At 43.4% G+C, this 18,996-nt stretch overlaps 1 protein-coding gene across 13 annotated transcripts in view; it reads right to left on the bottom strand.

Moving 5' to 3' along the window:
* Positions 1–18,996, bottom strand: part of ZMYND11 (zinc finger MYND-type containing 11) — a 128,560-nt gene that overhangs the window by 15,279 nt on the left and 94,285 nt on the right. For 10 of the 13 annotated variants that reach the window (XM_032425990.1, XM_032425993.1, XM_032425991.1 and 7 more), the window contains 4 exons: positions 7,808–7,885; positions 5,598–5,690; positions 3,387–3,474; positions 2,807–2,862 (listed from right to left, as the gene is read on the bottom strand). In XM_032425990.1, the coding sequence (XP_032281881.1) occupies positions 2,807–2,862; positions 3,387–3,474; positions 5,598–5,690; positions 7,808–7,885 (315 nt within the window). The remainder of the gene's footprint in view (positions 1–2,806; positions 2,863–3,386; positions 3,475–5,597; positions 5,691–7,807; positions 7,886–18,996) is intronic. The other 3 variants (XM_032425989.1, XM_032425996.1, XM_032426000.1) reach the window with 1 other exon arrangement.

The raw sequence follows: 18,996 nt of genomic DNA, 5'->3' as shown, positions 1-18,996 counted from the left end.
CACATGAAATGCTATGTCCTCAGACAGGTCGGGCTGACCTGCCCATCATAAATACCCAATACCGACAACAGCAGTCCTTACGCTGCCTCATTCCTCATTCTCTGCCTCAGTCCTTATTTGCCTCCCTAACACTCTTTCACAACTTGTAAAGACATGTATTTTGTCTGTTTCTTTTTTGAGTCTTTCTTCAGAGTAAAGCCCCATGAGCACAAAGCAGTACCTTGACCACCATTTTATCCCTAACACACTGCACAGCACAGAGCAGACACTCAATAAATATTTGTTGAATGAGAGAAAAAAACAAAGGTCAAACCTGAAATCAAGAAACAAGAGTTTTTATATAAATTAAGACAATTTTGCAAGATTCAGTATGGTTTCATGTGAGTGTGTCCAATCAAAAAGACGTTCCCTAATATATAATTCATTTTTGTAAAAATAAGAACTTTGTGGTCTAGGTTTTTTTGCCTGTAAAATCTATATAGGAACTCAAACGTGGATCTTTCATTTAAAGAGGTAACGTTTCTGCACAGTGAAGGAAACAATCAACAAAACAAAAAGGCAACCTAATGAATGGGAGAAGATATTTGCAAATGATATATCCAATAAGGGGTTAATATCCAAAATACATAAAGAACTACCACACCTCAAAACCAAAAAAAAATCCAATTAAAAATGAACAGAGGAACTAAATAGACATTTTTCCAAAGACTGTACACTCTGAAAACTATAAAACACTGATAAGAGAAATTGAAGATGACACAAAGAAATGGAAAGGCATTCCATGTTCATGGACTGGGAGAACAAATATTGTGAAAATATTAGCAATCTACGCATTTAAAGCAATCCCTAGCAAAATACCACCAGCATTTTTCACAGAGCTAGGACAAACAATCCTAAAATTTGTATGGAACCACAAAAGACCCTGAATAGGCAAAGTAATACTGAAAAAGAAAAGCAAAGCTGGTGGCATCACAAGAGCAGTTACAGAAGAGGAAACAAACTTTCTTCGTAGAAGTTACTTAACAACTAAATCTAACTCCCAGGATTTCTGGCAGCATTATTTCCAGGTATGTCAGACGTGGAAACAAACTATTCAAGCTCTATTACAAAGCTGTGATCACCAACACAGTATGGTACTGACACAAAAACAGACACACAGATCAATGGAACAGAGAATAGAGAGCCCAGAAATGGACCCTCAACTCTATGGTCAACTAATCTTCGACGAAGCAGGAAAGAATGTCCAATGGAAAAAAGACAGTCTCTTCAACAAATGGTGTTGGGAAAACTGGACAGCCACATGAAGAATGAAAATGGACCACTTCCTCACACCACACACAAAAATAGACTCAAAATGGATTAAAGACCTCAATGTGAGACAGGAATCCATCAACATCTTAAAGAACACAGGCAGCAACCTCTTTGACCTCAGCTGCAGCAACTTCTTGCTAGACATGTCTCCAAGGCAAGGGAAATAAAAGCAAGAATGAACTACTGGAATCATCAAGATAAAAAGCTTCTGCACAGCAAAGGAAAAGGTCAACAAAACTAAAAGTCGACCGACGGAACGGGAGAAAATATTCGCAAATGTCTTACCAAATAAAGGGCTAGTATCCAAAATGCATAAAGAACTTCTCAGACGCAACACCCAAAAAACAAATAATCCAGTCAAGAAATGGGCAGAAAACATAAACAGATACTTCTTCAAAGAAGACATACAAATGGCCAACAGACACATGAAAAAATGCTAAGTATCACTCGACATCAGGGAAATACAAATCAAAACCACAATGAGATAACAAGTCAGGAAATGACAGATGTTGGTGAGGATACGGAGAAAGGGGAACCCTCCTACACTGTTGGTGGGAATGCAAGCTGGTGCAGCCCCTCTGGAAAACAGTATGGAGTTTCCTCAAAAAGTTAAAAATAGAACTACCCTGTGATCCAGCAATTGCACTAGTAGATATTTACCCAAAGGAAACAAAAACACTAATTCAAAGGGGCACATGCACCCTGATGTTTATAGCAGTGTTATTTACAATAGCCAAACTATGGAGACAGCCCATATGTCCACTGATGAATGAATAAAGAAGAGGTGGTATATACACAATGGAATATTATGCAGCCATCCAAAAGAATGAAATCTTGCCATTTGCAACAACATGGATGGAACTAGAGAGTGTTATGCTAAGTGAAATAAGTCAGTCAGAGAAAGACAAATACCATGTGATTTTACTCATATGTGGAATCTGAAAAACCAACCAACTAAACAACAAAAATAAAAGCAACTCATGAACACAGAGAACAAACTGGTGGTTGCCAGAGGGGAGGGGAGGTGGGGGGCCCCGTCAGCCATAAAGTTAGTCAGTCTCAGGGATGAGCAGGGATGCTGTCGGTCACAGTGTAATGACGCTGTGTGGTGCGGGAAGCACTACGCTTGTCCAGATGAGCAGTGAGTGATGGGTGGACTTGGAAGCCTGACATTACCACAACAATGTATGTCAACTACACTTCAACGTAAAAATAAAAAAGAGGCTAACATTTATTGAGTGTCTGCCCAGTGCCACACACCTGCCTGCCTCACGTAACCAACACCCTTGAGAGCAGTTACAGAAGAGGAAACAAACTTTCTTCGTAGAAGTTACTTAACAACTAGATCTAACTCCCAGGATTTCTGGCAGCATTATTTCCATGTATGTCAGACATGGAAACAAAACTATATTTAAGGGAAATGGCAAAGCTGAAGGCGTGTGAGAGTGGAACTCTGGAGTGCGGCCGGTGTCGCACTGTGGGGGGTGGGCGGTACCTCGTGACAGGTGTCCTTGTACAGCATCCGTGCTATGTCCGCCTGCTCACTGTCTGCTGTAATTAAAGGCAGAGATGACCTATTACCAGTAATCTAGAAACGCAAGACGGCCCCAAGTAATACATGTACATCTTCTTTCAGGGAGACACAAGTGGACAGGTACCATTTTAAACAAAGATGTCTATTTTAAATAAAGTTCAGGCAGCAAAACAACATTTTACGGGCAACTTTCATGCTGCTTTCAAGAGAGCACTGAACCTCTAGGTCCAGACGGCCTCTTTCTTTCCCTTGGAATGATGGGACATTAATTAATCAAAGTGCTTATAAAAAGCCCCTCAACTAAGTTTATGTCTAAAACTATAAGGAATAACGTTTTCATCATTTACTGTGCCGGAGTTCTGGGCCACTTTTATAAGCCAAAACCACATTACCAAATATTTTTGAGTTGAGACCCTGACATTATTACTTAGAAATCATTAAAGTATTAATGTTTTGAATGTATGTTCTGTCAAAGGTATTTCCCGACACAGAACGTAAATGGTATGGAGAAACATGCACAGAAAAAAAAAAACCATTCAACCTCCATAGAAAATCACGGTGTTGTGCAGAAGCAGCTGAGCGTCCGCTTTGAATTCTTCGTAACTTCGGTACTTTCCTTCATTCACCTTCTGCAGAGGGCGACAGAGTCTAGTATTACACAGACAGGGTTAGAGCACGGGGACACAGCAGAACTTTCCAGGACACTATGACCGCTCCCGTGTCCCACAGCACGGAAGGGACACATGTGAGGACCTGGACAAGCCCACCTGCAGCTGGAATATCACAGTCAGGCGGCCCCCGCCCACCCCGCTAAGCTGCCGGCTGAGCTCCGCCTGCCACGTGCACCTCTCATTCTGCGGCGATGAAAACACACTGCTTCTGAGCGCTGTGACGAAGGGGAGCTCTGCTCAGTGCGCTAGGGAGACCCGAACTACACACCTACCATCTGTACAACACACTGTACAAAGACTGAAAAAAGACAACCACCATTAGCCTCTGTGATGCTCTACCATGACCACGAAGAAGATATATTTATAATTCTGAAGTGGGACTAGGAACTGAATTATAAATAACTTTAAAATAAGGTCCTAGGTGCATGCCACGCAAGGGTTCCTCCTACACTAGATGCTGTATATGAAGGATTTCCATCACTGGGCTCTCTGTTGCTTTGCCTTCAGCTGCCAGAGAGAAGGATTATGGAGGGAATTTGAGGGGTTTTTGCAGGGGAGGCAAAGTTTTTGGAAGAAGGGTATGGCAAAGTTATTTAGAAGTAGCAGGGAGGCATTTTCTTATCTTGGTGATACTTTTAGGAAATCTGCTTGAAAATAATGTAGACTACAAAGGCCTTTAAAGAATAGCTAAGATCCCGCCTTTCTGTTGAAATCCTCCGAGACCCACTCCAGTTGTCCTTTCTTCGAGAAGGCTTGCAGGATGCCCCCTGCTGGAGGTGCTTGCCCGTGTGCCATCGACGGTCACGGGGCCTATTGACAAATACTGGCATCTGAGCCCCACTCTGAATTTCTGAGTGCCCTGGGCTCGGTCCGCCCAGGCACTGGTGTGGTCTACAGCTCCCCGGTGATCTGATACACAACCAGCATTCTCAAAGCAACTCTGTGATTTCCAACGTTTGCACCATCGTGGCCTCGACTTTGGTCTATACTGCAAGCTCCTGAAAATATAAAGTCATGTCTTCCTCTTTCTTTTCCTTACAGTGCTGTTTGTTCATGGACGGCACTTGCTAAGCACAAAGCTAAGACACCGTCAGCCCAGCTGGTGTTCTCTACGATCAGACAGGACCCGACTAGGGGAAGCATGGAGGTGCCCTCAGGAGAAGAAGAAGCCGAGCAAAGGTGGGGGCATGAAGGGGGCAGGAAGGGCAGCTGGGCTCTTCAGTGTCCTCAGGACATTAGGGTCTAGGAAAAGAGGCTTTGCTTGAGGACACGAAACCTGGGGGCAGGAGGTCAGGTGAAAACTCCTTGTTTTGTTCCAGGCTCTGCTGGCCACTTTATACGGACCAACCTTCATTCCCCCTCTTGTACTGAACTACTACCCCTTCAGTCTTTCCCAGCGGCCAAGGGATTAAGAAACTTGTAAAATGACTTAGAATTATTCCTATGGTCTCCCTATAAACTATTATGGCCAACCACAAGGTCTTACATTCAAAATGACACGTCAAGTACAGAATTAGTAATTCAGCAACCCTAAGTAGAAACATGTTAAATGTTTTAACTGGATTTTATTGCAACTTATAATTACATATTAACAAACCCATCAACAATCCTTGGCTAGGAAAGGTAAAATTAAGAACTCCAAGAACAGTTAGGTTTCCTGGTTATAATCTTTGTGTTGCTGAGGCTCAAGTCACTGCTCCCCGGGACCCCAGTCCTACGCTTTGATGTCCCCTTGACAGGGCCTCTGAGCAGCAGGTGCTCAGGCTAAGAAACCACGTCCAGATGGGGATCCTCAAATCTGAAACATTAAGGTGACCCGACTACACTGCCTCTCAAGAAGCGACGGGGGGCTTCACACCAGGCCGTTTCCCGAGGATGCCCGATGTGTGCACAGAGCAGGTACACGGCATCTATGCAGCAGCAATGCCCCCGACAGGGGTCCTGCCGCTTATGTTTTAGGAAGAGGATGGGCAGGCACTCCCTCAGGGAGGAATGGCACCAGCATCATGTGCAGTTGGGAGCTGCTGAATCACCTGGGAGCTCTGGGTGTATCGGAAACAGGACCAAGGGCCTGGCTTTACCTCCTGTATGGTGGGGACGTCGACCGCCGAGTGCACCAGCCTCCGATACATCGGGTGCTTGTTGTCCTTGCCCTTCTTATTAAGGTCTATGGCCTGAAAGGTCAGCAGATACATCACTTTCAAACACAGCCCGAGAGAGACAAGTGAAAACAATTTCTCAACAATAGAACTTACCAGAAAAATGTGCATGTACTATATAGTTTAATGTGACATTTTTAGGGTTTTGATAGAAAGAACATTTTGGAAAATTCCACTTCGTTTTAGACAGTATCAATGAAAATGTTCATTTTGATAAATGGAATTAAAAATGTAAAAATATTAATGTTTCTACAACAAAGGAGGCAGGAATATACAACAGGGAGAAGGACGAAAGGACCACTTTTGATTTGAATTTGAATTTCCCTGATGGCTAATGATGTGGAGCATCATTAAAGGGTGCTGGGAAAATTGGACACTTCTTTTTTTTTTGAAGATTTTATTTATTTATTTGAGAGAGAGAGATCAAGAGAGCACAAGCAGCGGGGGGACAGGGAGGAGCAGCAGGTAGAGGGAGAAGCAGGGTTCCCGCTGAGCAGGAAGCCCGATGCAGGACTCAATTCCAGGACCCTGGGATCATGACCTGAGCCGAAGGCAGACACTTAACCGACTGAGCCACCCAGGCGCCCCAAAATTGGACACTTTCTTACACCACATATAAACATAAACTCAAAATGGAGTAAAGACCCAAATGTGAGATCTGAAATTATATAAATCCTGGAAGAAAACATAGGCAGTAAACTTTTGCACATCAACTTTGCAATATTTTTTGGATATGTCCCCTGAGGCAAGGGAAACAAAAGCAAAAATGAACTTTTGGGACTTCATCAAGATAAAAAGCTTCTGCACAGCAAAGGAAACAGTCAACAAAACAAGGAGGCAACCCACAGAATGGGAGAAGATATTTCCAAATGACATATCTGATAAAGAATTAGTATCCAAAATCTATAAAGAACTTATCAAACTCAACACCCAAAAAAACAAGTAATCCAGTTAAGAAATGGGCAGAAGACATGAACAGACATTTCTTAAAAGAAGACATCCAAATGGCTAATAGACACATGAAAAAATGCTCCACATCATTAGCCATCAGGGAAATTCAAATCAAAACCACAAAGAGATACCACCTTACACCAGTTAGAATAGCTAAAATTAACAAGACAGGGAACAACAAATGTTGGCAGGGATGCGGAGAAAGGGGAACCCTCCTACACTGTTGGCGGGAATATAAGCTGGTGCAGCCACTCTGGAAAACAGTATGGAGGTTCCTTAAGACATTAAAAATAGAGCTACCCTATGATCCAGTGATTGCACTACTAGATATTTACCCCAAAGATACAGATGTAGTGAAAAGAAGAGGCACATGCCCCTCAATGTTCATAGCAGCAATGTTCACAATAGCCAAACTGTGGAAGAAGCCGAGATGCCCTTCAACAGATGAATGCATAAAGAAGATGTGGTCCATATATACAATGGAATATTACTCAGCCATCAGAAAGGATGAATACCTACCATTTGCATTGACACTTATAGAAGTAGAGGGTGTTTTTAGAGGGTGTTATGCTAAGCGGAATAAGCCAGTCAGAGAAAGACAAATACCATATGATTTCACCTGTACATGGGATCTAAACAACCAACCAACCAACCAACCAACCAAAAGAAACAGATTCTTAAATACAGAGAACTGGTGGTTGCCAGAGACAGGGAGGGTCAGGGATGGATAGGAAAATAGGTGCAAACTTCCACTTGTAAAATAGGTAAGTCACGAGGACAAACGGGGCAGCATGGGGAACACAGCTAATAACACTGTCATGACACTGTGTGACTATTCTTAGTGGGGAGCATTGAGTTATGTAGACAAATGTCAAATCATGGTGTTGTACACCTGCCACTAATAGAATACTGCATGCCCACTACACTTCAATTAAAGGTTTTGAAAAATAAAAGATGAACCAACAGAAATGTATCAGCAGAGAGAAGCAGTGACGATCTAATCTAATGCAGCTAAAGAAATGCCCGTCAAAACAAGCCTCTTATGTACAAAGGAGCTTCGGCAGCAGCATTCTGCACCCTTCATGCTGCTGTAAGTGGTTCCGTGTCCCTTACTCCCTGGTCAGGAAGGGACAGGACTGGAGCACACTCTGGGAGGTCCTGAGACCCTCCGTAGGACTTACCCTCTCCTTCATGCGGGAGACGATGAACCGCAAGTATGTGCTCATCTCCTGTTTGTTTGTGTTTTTCTTCTTGATGCTCTGTTAAAAATAGAAAAGGCCAGATATAAAATGTGATTATTTACAGGTCTGTATTCATGTAAAAGACTTTTATACATAAAAGATTACGGTATGCAAAGACTATCAAAAGAGGCACTATTTCCAACGTATTTGATACAAAGAAATCTTTGAAACGTGCATAGCATTTAATGTGACAATAAAATGGAAGTTGTTGTATTTGACATAATACCTTAGAGAATTATGCATTTTTTCTTGATATTCAGAACTTCAACCATTTTCAGATAAAACAAATGATGACATAATAATGACATGATGTAGAATCACTTGTTTCACCAAAAAAAAAAAAAAAAAAAAGTTGTCCAAAACCCTTTAGGGAACATTTTAAATTAGTAATATTGAAGGGTAAATTTCAACACACATTATTCTTCATTTGAAAGGTTACTGAAGTCCATGTCATCTACGAATTCTACAGTACAGCTGCACACCTGCTTATCTGTTTTCAAGGGTTATGGAGTCTGTGCAGTAAGAACTCCAATTTCTATCAGCCTGACCTAAAGAGCTAATTTTTTCAATTTATGTCTCAGAAAATCTAAATTCACGTGAAGAGAAAAAGACAGGATTCTCCCTTTCATGTCCTTCCTAGACAGCGAGCAAACAAAGACGAATGTCCCGTTTCCTCTGTCGAGGCTGAGGCCTCCCAGCAGACCCCTACCCTACAGAGGCAGCACCTCACACGACTGACTAGCTGTGGCCAGGACGTCCCGAGCCTTCACCCCCTCGGGCCCCCAGAGGACGGGCCTCTGCCCACTGGAGTCACTGCTCCCAAAGAGCTGTACGTGCAGGAAGTCATCCTACTATGGTCACAGACTGGAGGAAGGAGCAAACATTTCTCAGGTAACTAAGAATTCTTCACTGTGGCGTGAGTGAACTGATCACCCACACACACACGACATTATCTGAATGGAAAATGGACAAACACGTTCTTTCCTGGAGATGTGGTCCCTTCCCAGGGTGCCTGGCTGGCTCAGTCGGAAGAGCATGCAACTCTTGATCTTGGGGTCGTGAGTTTGAGCCCCACGATGCGTGCAGAGATGACTTAAAATAAAATTTAGAAAAATAATAAAAAATAACCCTGGCCCCTTCTTTCCACTTCTCACCTGGACTCTGACACAATTACTGCTTCTGTTGTGCTCGACTAACGTATGACCTGTGCACACAGCTTCTGAGGGATACCAGTAACAGAGCAGTTTTCAAGCCTGTCCATACCCAGAGACACTGGTGAACTTTTGGGAAACGCAGCTGGGCTTCAACCAGCGAGCACACGAGCTGAGATTTCTGAGGGAAGGTCCCTGTGCTCTGTATCTCTTTGTTCACTCACGCATCCGCTCGTTCCTCAGTTGGCTGGGACATGTGGCCGAAACCGAGCACCCTGGTGCAGGTGTGGAGCTTACCACGTGAGGACCTTTCCTGGACTCCAGGTTTAGAGTCTTTGGGGGGGGGGGCACAACTCTGGTGTAGCTTGTGGACCCTCATTTTTCACAAGACCCACAGCCACACATGAGAACTACAGCGGCTCCCTCCTGAAACCCAGCACCACTGAGAAGGACACTTGTGCATCTGCATGCACACAGGGAGCGTGCACGGGACTCTCGGGGTCAGCTATTCCTGATTTGGGGCAAACGTTCTTGCAACATGGACATCCTGTCATGCACTGCTCTCTACATAAATGAGCACCTTGACGGACTGTTGGAATCGGGGAAGAGAAGGGGTTAAAGGCCAAGAAGGCTGCAGTTTTTTTCACCCCCTGGGAAACTTATATTCTCCTAAAGAGAATAAAAACAAAAGCTTCCAGCTCCATGCTCTATCACGTTAACTCCAAAATATTTTGGATGTGCTACTAAAACTGCTGATCCCAAATATCAGTCTGATCATTAAATCACAAATCTGTGTAAATTCAAATAAAATATCAACCTCTATCAGGTTACAAGTCTTGTAAAACCATCCACGGGGTTAGGGTTGTTTTAACAGGTGACATACAATTTATGGGAACTAGACAACCAACACTTCACGTAACAAAGCATAATTTCAGTGCTCACTACGTATTATTCCAGACCTTCCCTCAAGGAAGCAGAGCGGGAATACTCTCGTCTCTGGGTCTCCCTTTAAATACCTGCAGCTCAACCCGGGGAGCCCTTAAAGAGAGGGGTGTGGAGTGGGGACTCCGGGACAACTGCCCTCTCCCGGCGACTGGGGATTCCACATTTGTGCAGGAAGATGGTTTTCCCTCTCTGTGCTCTCAACATCAGCCTATGAAGTACTTCACTCTTTGTCAGAATCTAACCCCTTTTGTTTGTTTAGAGACTTAGAAAATAAATCGATTCAAAATCTGGTGACAAACATGGGTTCTCCTGCAGCTGTCTGACAGCACAGGGTTCTGTGCCTGGACCTTGGCTGCCCTGGGCACTCCCGGGGGGGGCAGGTGCCTGCTTCCCACACCTGCAGGCCGTGGGCCCCGCTGGGGGAGCTCACACCAACAAGAGACCCTGAATGCATGTGGCCTCTCCCCACAGTTCCTCAAGACCAAACGTTTGCCATAAGATGCTCCCACACTTGCTAACCTTATGGGCTTGCTTTCTGACACTTCCCTGTTACAATTTAGAGATTTAGTATTTCACTGAAGAAATGAATGAAGCATTGCAGCCTCTGGTCAGGGCGGCACCGTGAGACTCGCGATTTCCTAGGTGACATCCACACACTGTTTCAATTGTGCCTGTCAGCCAAACCAAGACACTGAAAGTGGCTTGAGAAAAAGCCACTTGAACAGAAATTAAATGCTATTCTGTTTATAACATAAAGAAGCAGATTGCTCTTAACAGCAAGGTCAGAAAAACAAAAATAAAGCTTTTAAATATCTGCAGGCTATTTCAGACCCAATTCTTTCTCAGGCTTTGAAGACCTGTATGCGTTGTCTACTTGCAGGACGCAAGACCTCTCAGGAAAGGCCTCTCTGCGACCGTGTGCAGCTCAGATACAGCCCAGTGAGTTCTGGTAACTGTTCCCATCACCCGGCAGCATAGGGATAATTTTGGTCAATGTCTACAAATAATCGGGAGAGCCTCTGCATCACATGGCCAAAGTTGTTGTAACCATTTTCAAAGGACAATAATCACACGGCTGAAGGTGTGTTACAAATGTGAGACTAAAGTAAGATGCTGTCAAACACACGACAGATGCCCAAGGGGCTGCTTTCCTTATAGGGAAAAATAATAGAAAATCTTAAACATCTTCTTGATTAAGGGATTCTTCCCACCGTCACCAACAACTGCTGAGTCTGAGCAAACTGGATGAGGCTAGGTGGATGACACAGAGAAAACATGAATCAGGTAATTCAGCCGCACTCAGGACCTTACTGTGGTTTTGGCTGAAAGAAGGTATGAGTAACCTTTGATGCCCAGCTGATTACTGACAGGGATGCCCAAGCACCATGACAGGAACAAACACTCAGGACTGAGTGGCCTGGAATTTTCAATGTTCCTTAGAGACCCAGCTTTTTCAGCTGCAGAAATGTATTTTAGCAAAAAATGAGCTTGTGGAAACAGCATCCCAGCACACCTAGTACCCAATGAAACAAGCGTGCGATCAGAGGTCCAGGAGTCTTCTCCATAGATCCCAGATCTGTGCTGCTAGAGTTGACCAAATCCATGTCCCCCAGTCTGTGATTACACAAAAGGGCATCAGACTCTCCTAGGGATCCCCAATATCCAGGGAATTCTTCCTGCCACAGGGATAGAGCAGCAGTCGACAAACCTCGGTGAAGGGCCAGATGCTAAATATTTTAGGCTCTGAGGACACAGGGTAGATGCCTGCACCACTCAACTCTCCTACTGAACTGAAAAGCAGTCACAGGTTAGCACGTACAGCGCACAAGCACGGCTGTGTTCTCGCAACATTTTGGGATGCTGAAATCTGAACTTATGATTTTCACATGTCACAAAATACTATTCCTCTCCTTGATTTTTCTTCAACCATTTGAAAACGCAAAACCCATTCTAAGCTCGTGAACAGGATGCAAGCTGACGGGCCTGACTTGGCCCATGGGCCAGAGTTTGCCAACCCCTGGAACAGACTCTGTGTTCTGTGAAAACAGGGACCCCAAGGGTCCAGCTCAGCCCGCTCTTCGCCAGGGTCTTGTCCAGTATGTGGCAACACAGTAAGTGCTCAATAAATACTAGCGGAAGAACTGCTAGCAGTCATCACTGACTTCGCTGCCGACTAGAGAAAATATTCCATACAGCTGAACTCAACCACAGGAAATCCTTCCAAGTGTGAAACGGTTGTTCAGAAGCCAGCTGGTTAGCATACTCTGGCCACTCTCTGCTGCTTTGTTCAATTGTGGCGTGTAAACCGCTTCAGTCCCAGCTGACACCTAAATAGCACCTTGGCCTCCAAGCATCAAGGCTCCTGTCAATGTTTGTGAGCCCACAGACGTCTAAGTCTCCGGCTGCAAAGTCCTGGGCCCCAAGGCTGTGTTCTCAACAACACCCAGGCGACTGTGGTGCAAGGGGCCTCGAGTGTTGCTGCAGGAAGAACCACATCTGCCTGTAAATTACCTATGGTACTTGAGGAATCAGGAAGCTCCAAGCTCTCCTCAATAACTATCTGTAATTACACAACAGAAAAGACTCACGATGAATGTTATCTGCACACAAACTGCCCGTGTTGTCATGGCAACCAGCAGCTCTGCAGTATCCTGCGTAGCCACGGGTAATGATGGAGTATGAAGAGTCACCATTTATAGGAAACCCCGGTATGAGACTTGCACAGCAGAGCTGGCCTGGGGCAAGGGGCTTGAAGTCCAGCCACTTCTCCTTCTGCACCACGGAGGCCCCGGAGCCCCTTAATGACAATCACTTACTAGGATAATTTTCTAAAAATATACCTGTGTTCAGTCTTTTTCACCCCCCTTCCCGGTACCAACACCCTGACGTTACCTCTCCTCTGCACGACTGAAGGGCAGAGCACCACATCTACTGACAGTGTGACTGGGTGAAAACGCAGCTTACCCATGTATGCTTGTGCAACGCACCGCATTTAACCACGTGGGTCCCCCGTGGCTCCATCCTAAATCCCACAGCCATGTGCACTTGGCTTTCTGGTAACAGCATTTTTTTTTTTTTTATTAAATACTTAAGTTAAAGGAATTTCAATTTAAGTTTAAAAAAACCTCCCTTAAGCAGTCATGGTTATGACTTCTTAGTCACAGGTAAATGTTGGAGTTCGGAGGGCAATTCAGGAGGGTTCTTGGAAGCATGTTGACAAACACAACTTGATCACAAGCTACTTCCCAGTTGTGAAGTGGGTCCAAAATCACCAGTGCAGGGTTTCCAGGCTTCTCATCCCGATTCACAAACAGCATGGAATGGTACTCCCGCTGTATCTGTATTAATGTTTACGAAGTCAACTCCTTCCTATCTGACTGAGGTCGACGAGTTTTGCCTAAGTTCAGATGATACGATCGGCATGTAGCACCCAGTCTATCAAAGCACAGGCTCAGATTAATTCCACACAAAGTGACTAGTACGGTCAAGAGTGGCAGCGTTTCTACATCCACTACATCCACGTACTCACAGAGACATTGCTAAAGTACCGGCTAGGGGCGCCCAGGGGGCTCAGCCGGGGAAGTGTCTGCCTTCGTCTCAGGTCGTGATCCCGGGGTCCTGGGATCGAGCCCCGCATCGGGCTCCCTGCTCAGCAGGAAGCCTGCTTCTCCCTCTGCCTCTGCCCCGCCCCCTGCTCATACTCTCTCTCTTTCTCTCTCTCTCTCTGTCAAATAAATAAATACAATAAAAAAAATAAATAAATAAAGTACTAACTAGAGAGGGGGGGTGCTGTGCACATCAGGAAGTTTATCCTTCAACATTAAACGCCCTGTGGGGGCATCTGGGCTCCTCTGCGCGTTACAAAGATTGGGGGATAGGAAAGGGATATTCAGGAAATTTCCTGGGACACAGGTCCTGTGTCGACCTGTTCCTTCCCCCTTCTATACAACACTAAAGAACGAGATCTGAAACACAGAGGCCACGGGTATCCTCGGTGGGATATGCCTCTCCATTCTCTTCTGAAAATAAGTTACAAGTCTCTGTTTTCGGTCGGGGAACGAGTATCTCTTTTTTTTTTTTTTTAGTGTTTTTTTATTGTTATGTTAATCCCCATACATTACATCATTAGTTTTAGATGTAGTGTTCCATGATTCATTGTTTGTGCGGGGAACGAGTATCTCTTATTCTCCGTTTCATGAAGCTGTCAGCCACAGGAATACTATCTGCCTCCCTCTCCATCCCCCCCCCAAGACATCTGCAGAGACAATAGAAGGAAACTGTGCCCACTCTATAAGTATTTTAAGTTCATCAATACTGGAAACACATATGAGCATTTATGTATCTAGATTAAGTTGGAATCATCCTGATGTAGAAACCAGCTCAACTATTATCTCTTAATCTCTCAGAGTAAAAAGTAAAGGTTTGGTTTAATTAAAATTAACCTATTCAGCAAAAGATACATCAGGAAGAACAAATATACCACCACTCAAAACACTTCACACCCATATCCAAGCTTTCTGGCCATAATGTTTTTAAATTCATCATGGAAAGACAATGTAGAAAATGTATGGTTTCCTTTCTTGTTTGGGTCCAGGTCAGATGCTATATCCAATTTTAAAAACCCTTTGGCTTTAGTAATGTTCCCATCACATTTTCCTATAGTCAAGCCTGTGATGAATAGCTCAACAGCCTCATAAAGGACTTGGTTCAAAGATCTTTTTAAAAGTAATTTTCTGTTTTTTGTTGGTATAAAAATGATATGATCCAGTTGGCTTTAAAAACTGTAAAAAAATATTTGGCTCATGTTCATTTTGTATTTTTTAATACTGACTGTCTACCATACAACAAACAAAAACAAAAAGCTTCTACTTCTCTCCATTCCAGATTTGTTAATATGGTTGAAAACCTGACTCACCTATGTTCAGGGTGAAAATATTCACAAATTTCCCACATTAACCGAGAGAAACGGACCAGAAAGCAAGGGCAGTTACAGTCTCGTAGTCGACACACCATGAGGAGTACGTGTTTTCAAAGTATTTTCATTTAGCATTTTGTTCTACTTCATTCTGAATATTAAATGAGTGACCTGCCTACTTTGGGAATTAAAAAAAAAAACTGTACTCCCAACACACCAAAAAGAATGAAAAATGGATTCAGAAGTAAATTTCTATCTCCAGTTTCAAGAAATAGCTTTCATCATGGTTTTTTTCTTTAGCCACCTCAGCAAGCACAAGTCCCACACCGCAAGTGACTCCAACTTGGCTCCCCCAGAACTCAGCGACACCCACACGTTGGGGCCAACCTATCAAACTCCAGGTGGCGCCTCATGGCCACTGAGTCCTGGTTTAGTTTTAGTTAAAGCAGTGAAATGCCTTCATTTTCATTATCTGCCAAATAGAAATCTGGGTCGTGGGCCTCATAAGGTCTGCTCAAGGGCCCAGTGATCCCACGGGGCAGCAGAGAGAGAAACACTGCACCCCCACAGAGAGGTCTGCCCGGCAGCACGCAGCAAGCTCAGCAGCGGTCCAGGGACCTTAGAACACATTACTTTGCCCACACATTACAGAGCATTTGAAAAGTTATCAAACATTATCCTGACGTTTACCAGCTGGAGCACAGCAGAAAACACGCAGTGCATGCACACACATGGACATCTGCATGCGTGGGAAAGCACACGCCTGCACATACATGCACACAGGCAGGCGCTGCGTGTTTGCACACATGCAACAGACACGTGCACACGTACACACATGTGCGCATACAAGACAGATGCACAAAGAAACCCCTGGTCCCACATCCATGCACACACAACACACACACACACACACACACACACCCCATGCAGGGACACAAACGCACACGTGCAGGCCTGCCTTCAATGACCAAAGCATCAAAAGATAAGGTGACTTTGTGATTTGGAAACTATATAAAAATGAAGCAACACTGAAATGAGACATCCATTTGTATCCTATCACACTGGTGACAGAAAACTGGAAAACACTCATGTTGGTATAAACAGGTGTAATCTTCTGAAGGGCAATTTGGTGATTTTTTTCATAAATTAAAATGTGCCCATCCTTTATGAATTCCACTTCAATAAATTTATCCTGTGAAAGTGATCAGACAGAATTACATAAATACATATTGTTTATAAGCGATTGACTATACTGTGTTTTAAAGATGTATCTTCTAGGCAAGTAAGATCTTAAAAGCTACTTTCACTTAAAAGTTATGATCTTCTCATTTTTGTCCTGAAAAATTCATGGCTATTTCAGGAATATAAAATCCAAATACACTTGACTATAACAAATTACAAACTTCATTTGCATACAGAAATAAATTATAGCGAGAAGACTGTTCATGAGAGCGTGAGTGTAGCACGGTTCTGGGCATGGGGGGACGTGGCCCCTGACAGGTCTGCTGGTCAGACAGGACAGTGGGGATGATGGAAATGTGCATCAGTAGGGAATAACCTAGGGCTCACCCTACTAAAGATACCTGGGACAGTGCTGAATAGATGCACACTGGCTACATTCAGTCACGTATGTGAAGTTACACAGTCACAGGACAAAGGGAGGGCATGTGCACACATGCATGTGCTCACGCACACGGAGAGAGGTCTGTGAGGACATCCACCTGCTGTACCCTAGCATTTCTGGAAATGTCATTTTTTCTTTATCCTCCTCTAAATTACTTGAATTTTTTATAGATAACTATGAAAGAAGTAATTTTAAATCCCCCCCTTTTTTTAATGAATGGGAGTTCCCTCTAAGAGTGTAAAACAGTATGTTACTAGAATTTTTTCAAAGCAAAATGCTAACCTGACATCCAGAGGCTACTTTTCAAGAATAATCTACCCTGTCTGTACAGTTTAATTTTTAGAAAGACAGACATTCCAAAGAAATATCCTCAGGGTTGTGAGATCCTTGAGATTTACTATGAATGCTAATATAATTATTTTAAATACAGAAAACTTTCTATCACTGCCTTCTTAAAATATCTGGAAATAGATATAGGAGATAAAGCTGCTTGAACAGCTAACTGCTGGCTGAGACCAATTCTCAGTGACATTTTCAATGCTTTCATTTTATACAGAAACAAAAGTCTTCTGATCACTATAAGATACTAGAAATATTCAAGTTTAGATAGTAATGGATGGCTTCCACCTACTATTTCAACCTGCACTGAAATTTGGCTCTGGGCATCTTATCTTCAAAATTCCTCATGAGTGTGTCTAGTTAATCTGTACTCTTTCTAAACACTAATGGAAAAGGAGACTGGGGAGTGATGTTCTGATCTGCAACCACGTTCTTCGTCCCAGTCTCTACACTTTCTGTTCATTAAGTGCAAGAACATTTAAATCTGCTCGGTTACTTTCATATTAGATCACAAAAATTGTTTTACTTGAAGTTTTGACACTATTTAAAAACACAAATCAACCACAAGCCTTTCCTTAAAGATACTTGAAATCCCCCTTAGAATGTCAAGGTTATTATGACCCCTTCTCCCAGGAAAGGAACTGTTAGCACGTATCTTTTTCTTGAATGTAACAATTAAAACAATAGAATAGATCCTACACAGAAATAACTATTTCTTTAGATGTTTTAAAGCTCAAAATAAAACTCACCATCCCCAACCCAAACATAGTTTTTTTGAGCCTCCCCAGAGTGTCTCCCAGTCTATGAAACCACTGTGGGGTCACGAGTGTTTACTGACTCAGCATCCCTGCCACAAGCTTAACCCTCTCACAACATGGGCAAGTACAAACTGACAAAGATGAAAGGAAAATCAAAGGATAGAAAGAAAGATGGGGTACACTGAGCGCCACTTTGGCTACCATGTTTCTGTGTGGTCCAGTGACTCTCTGAAATTTAACAAAAACCATCTGGTCCGTCAAAGCAGAGCAAACACACGTGGAAAATGGGACCTGACAACTTGACAGTGAATTCCTACAAAAGTAGCATTAGACATTTTCTTCAAAGGTATAATTGTTCAATTTCCACTCAGGAATAAAATAGCCACAATAAAGTTTAACCCATCTTCAAAAATCCCAGTGTTTTTGCTCAGTCTGTACTATGAAATCTGTGGCCGTAAAGACACTGGGGCATCAGGAATTGTACTTCCTGAAGGCCAGAGTCCCTCCTATCTGATCAACAACCCACCTCTTTTGTATTTTTACTACCTTAATGCTCTTGTTCTTAAGATCTCATTAATACCTTACTTCAAGTGTTAACTATTACTAGAAAACAGATATTTGCTTTTAAAATGCACAATCCAGGGGCACCTGAGTGGCTCAGTCATTAAGCGTCTGCCTTTGGCTCAGGTCATGATCCCAGGGTCCTGGGATCGAGCCCCACATCAGGCTCCCTGCTCGGCGGGAAGCCTGCTTCTCCCTCTCCCACTCCCCCTGCTTGTGTTTCCCTCTCTTGCTGTGTCTCTCTCTGTCAAATAAATAAATAAAATCTTTTTAAAAAATAAAATAAAATGCACAATCCAAATCCATAAAAATAAAGCATGAATATTAATGCAGTTTCCACACCCCCAGTTAAGCTAATTTCATGGAGACATCACAAATTCTTGCAGACACCAAAGAGGACGTCTACAGCTTGAGGCTTGATACTGATACATGCAGATTCAGGGATTTATCAATGACCTAGCATTTAGGCATTTGATAATGAATCATCATTACACACCATATTTATAATGCCACCCTAATGATCTCTTGTCTGTCTACCAAGTATGTAGCCTAGTACTGGTGAGATTAAGTATACCAAGGTAATATACTGAGTGTGTACACCAGTGCTGGTGAGATGAAGTATACTGAGGTAACACACTGAGCATGTACATAACGCTGGTGAGGTGAAGTATACTGAGCCTGTACAGGAATGCTGGTGAGGTGAAGTATATTGAGGTAACACACTGAGCACGTACAGTAATGCTGGTGAGGTGAAGTATATTGAGGTAACACACTGGGCGTGTACGTAACGCTGGTGAGGTGAAGTATACTGAGCCTGTACAGGAATGCTGGTGAAG

The sequence above is a fragment of the Phoca vitulina genome, unplaced genomic scaffold (genome assembly GCF_004348235.1).
Source record: "Phoca vitulina isolate PV1807 unplaced genomic scaffold, GSC_HSeal_1.0 scaffold33, whole genome shotgun sequence".
NCBI lineage: Eukaryota > Metazoa > Chordata > Mammalia > Carnivora > Phocidae > Phoca > Phoca vitulina.
The sequence above is the reverse complement of the archived record's forward strand: the minus strand, read 5'-3'. Positions and strand labels throughout refer to the sequence as shown.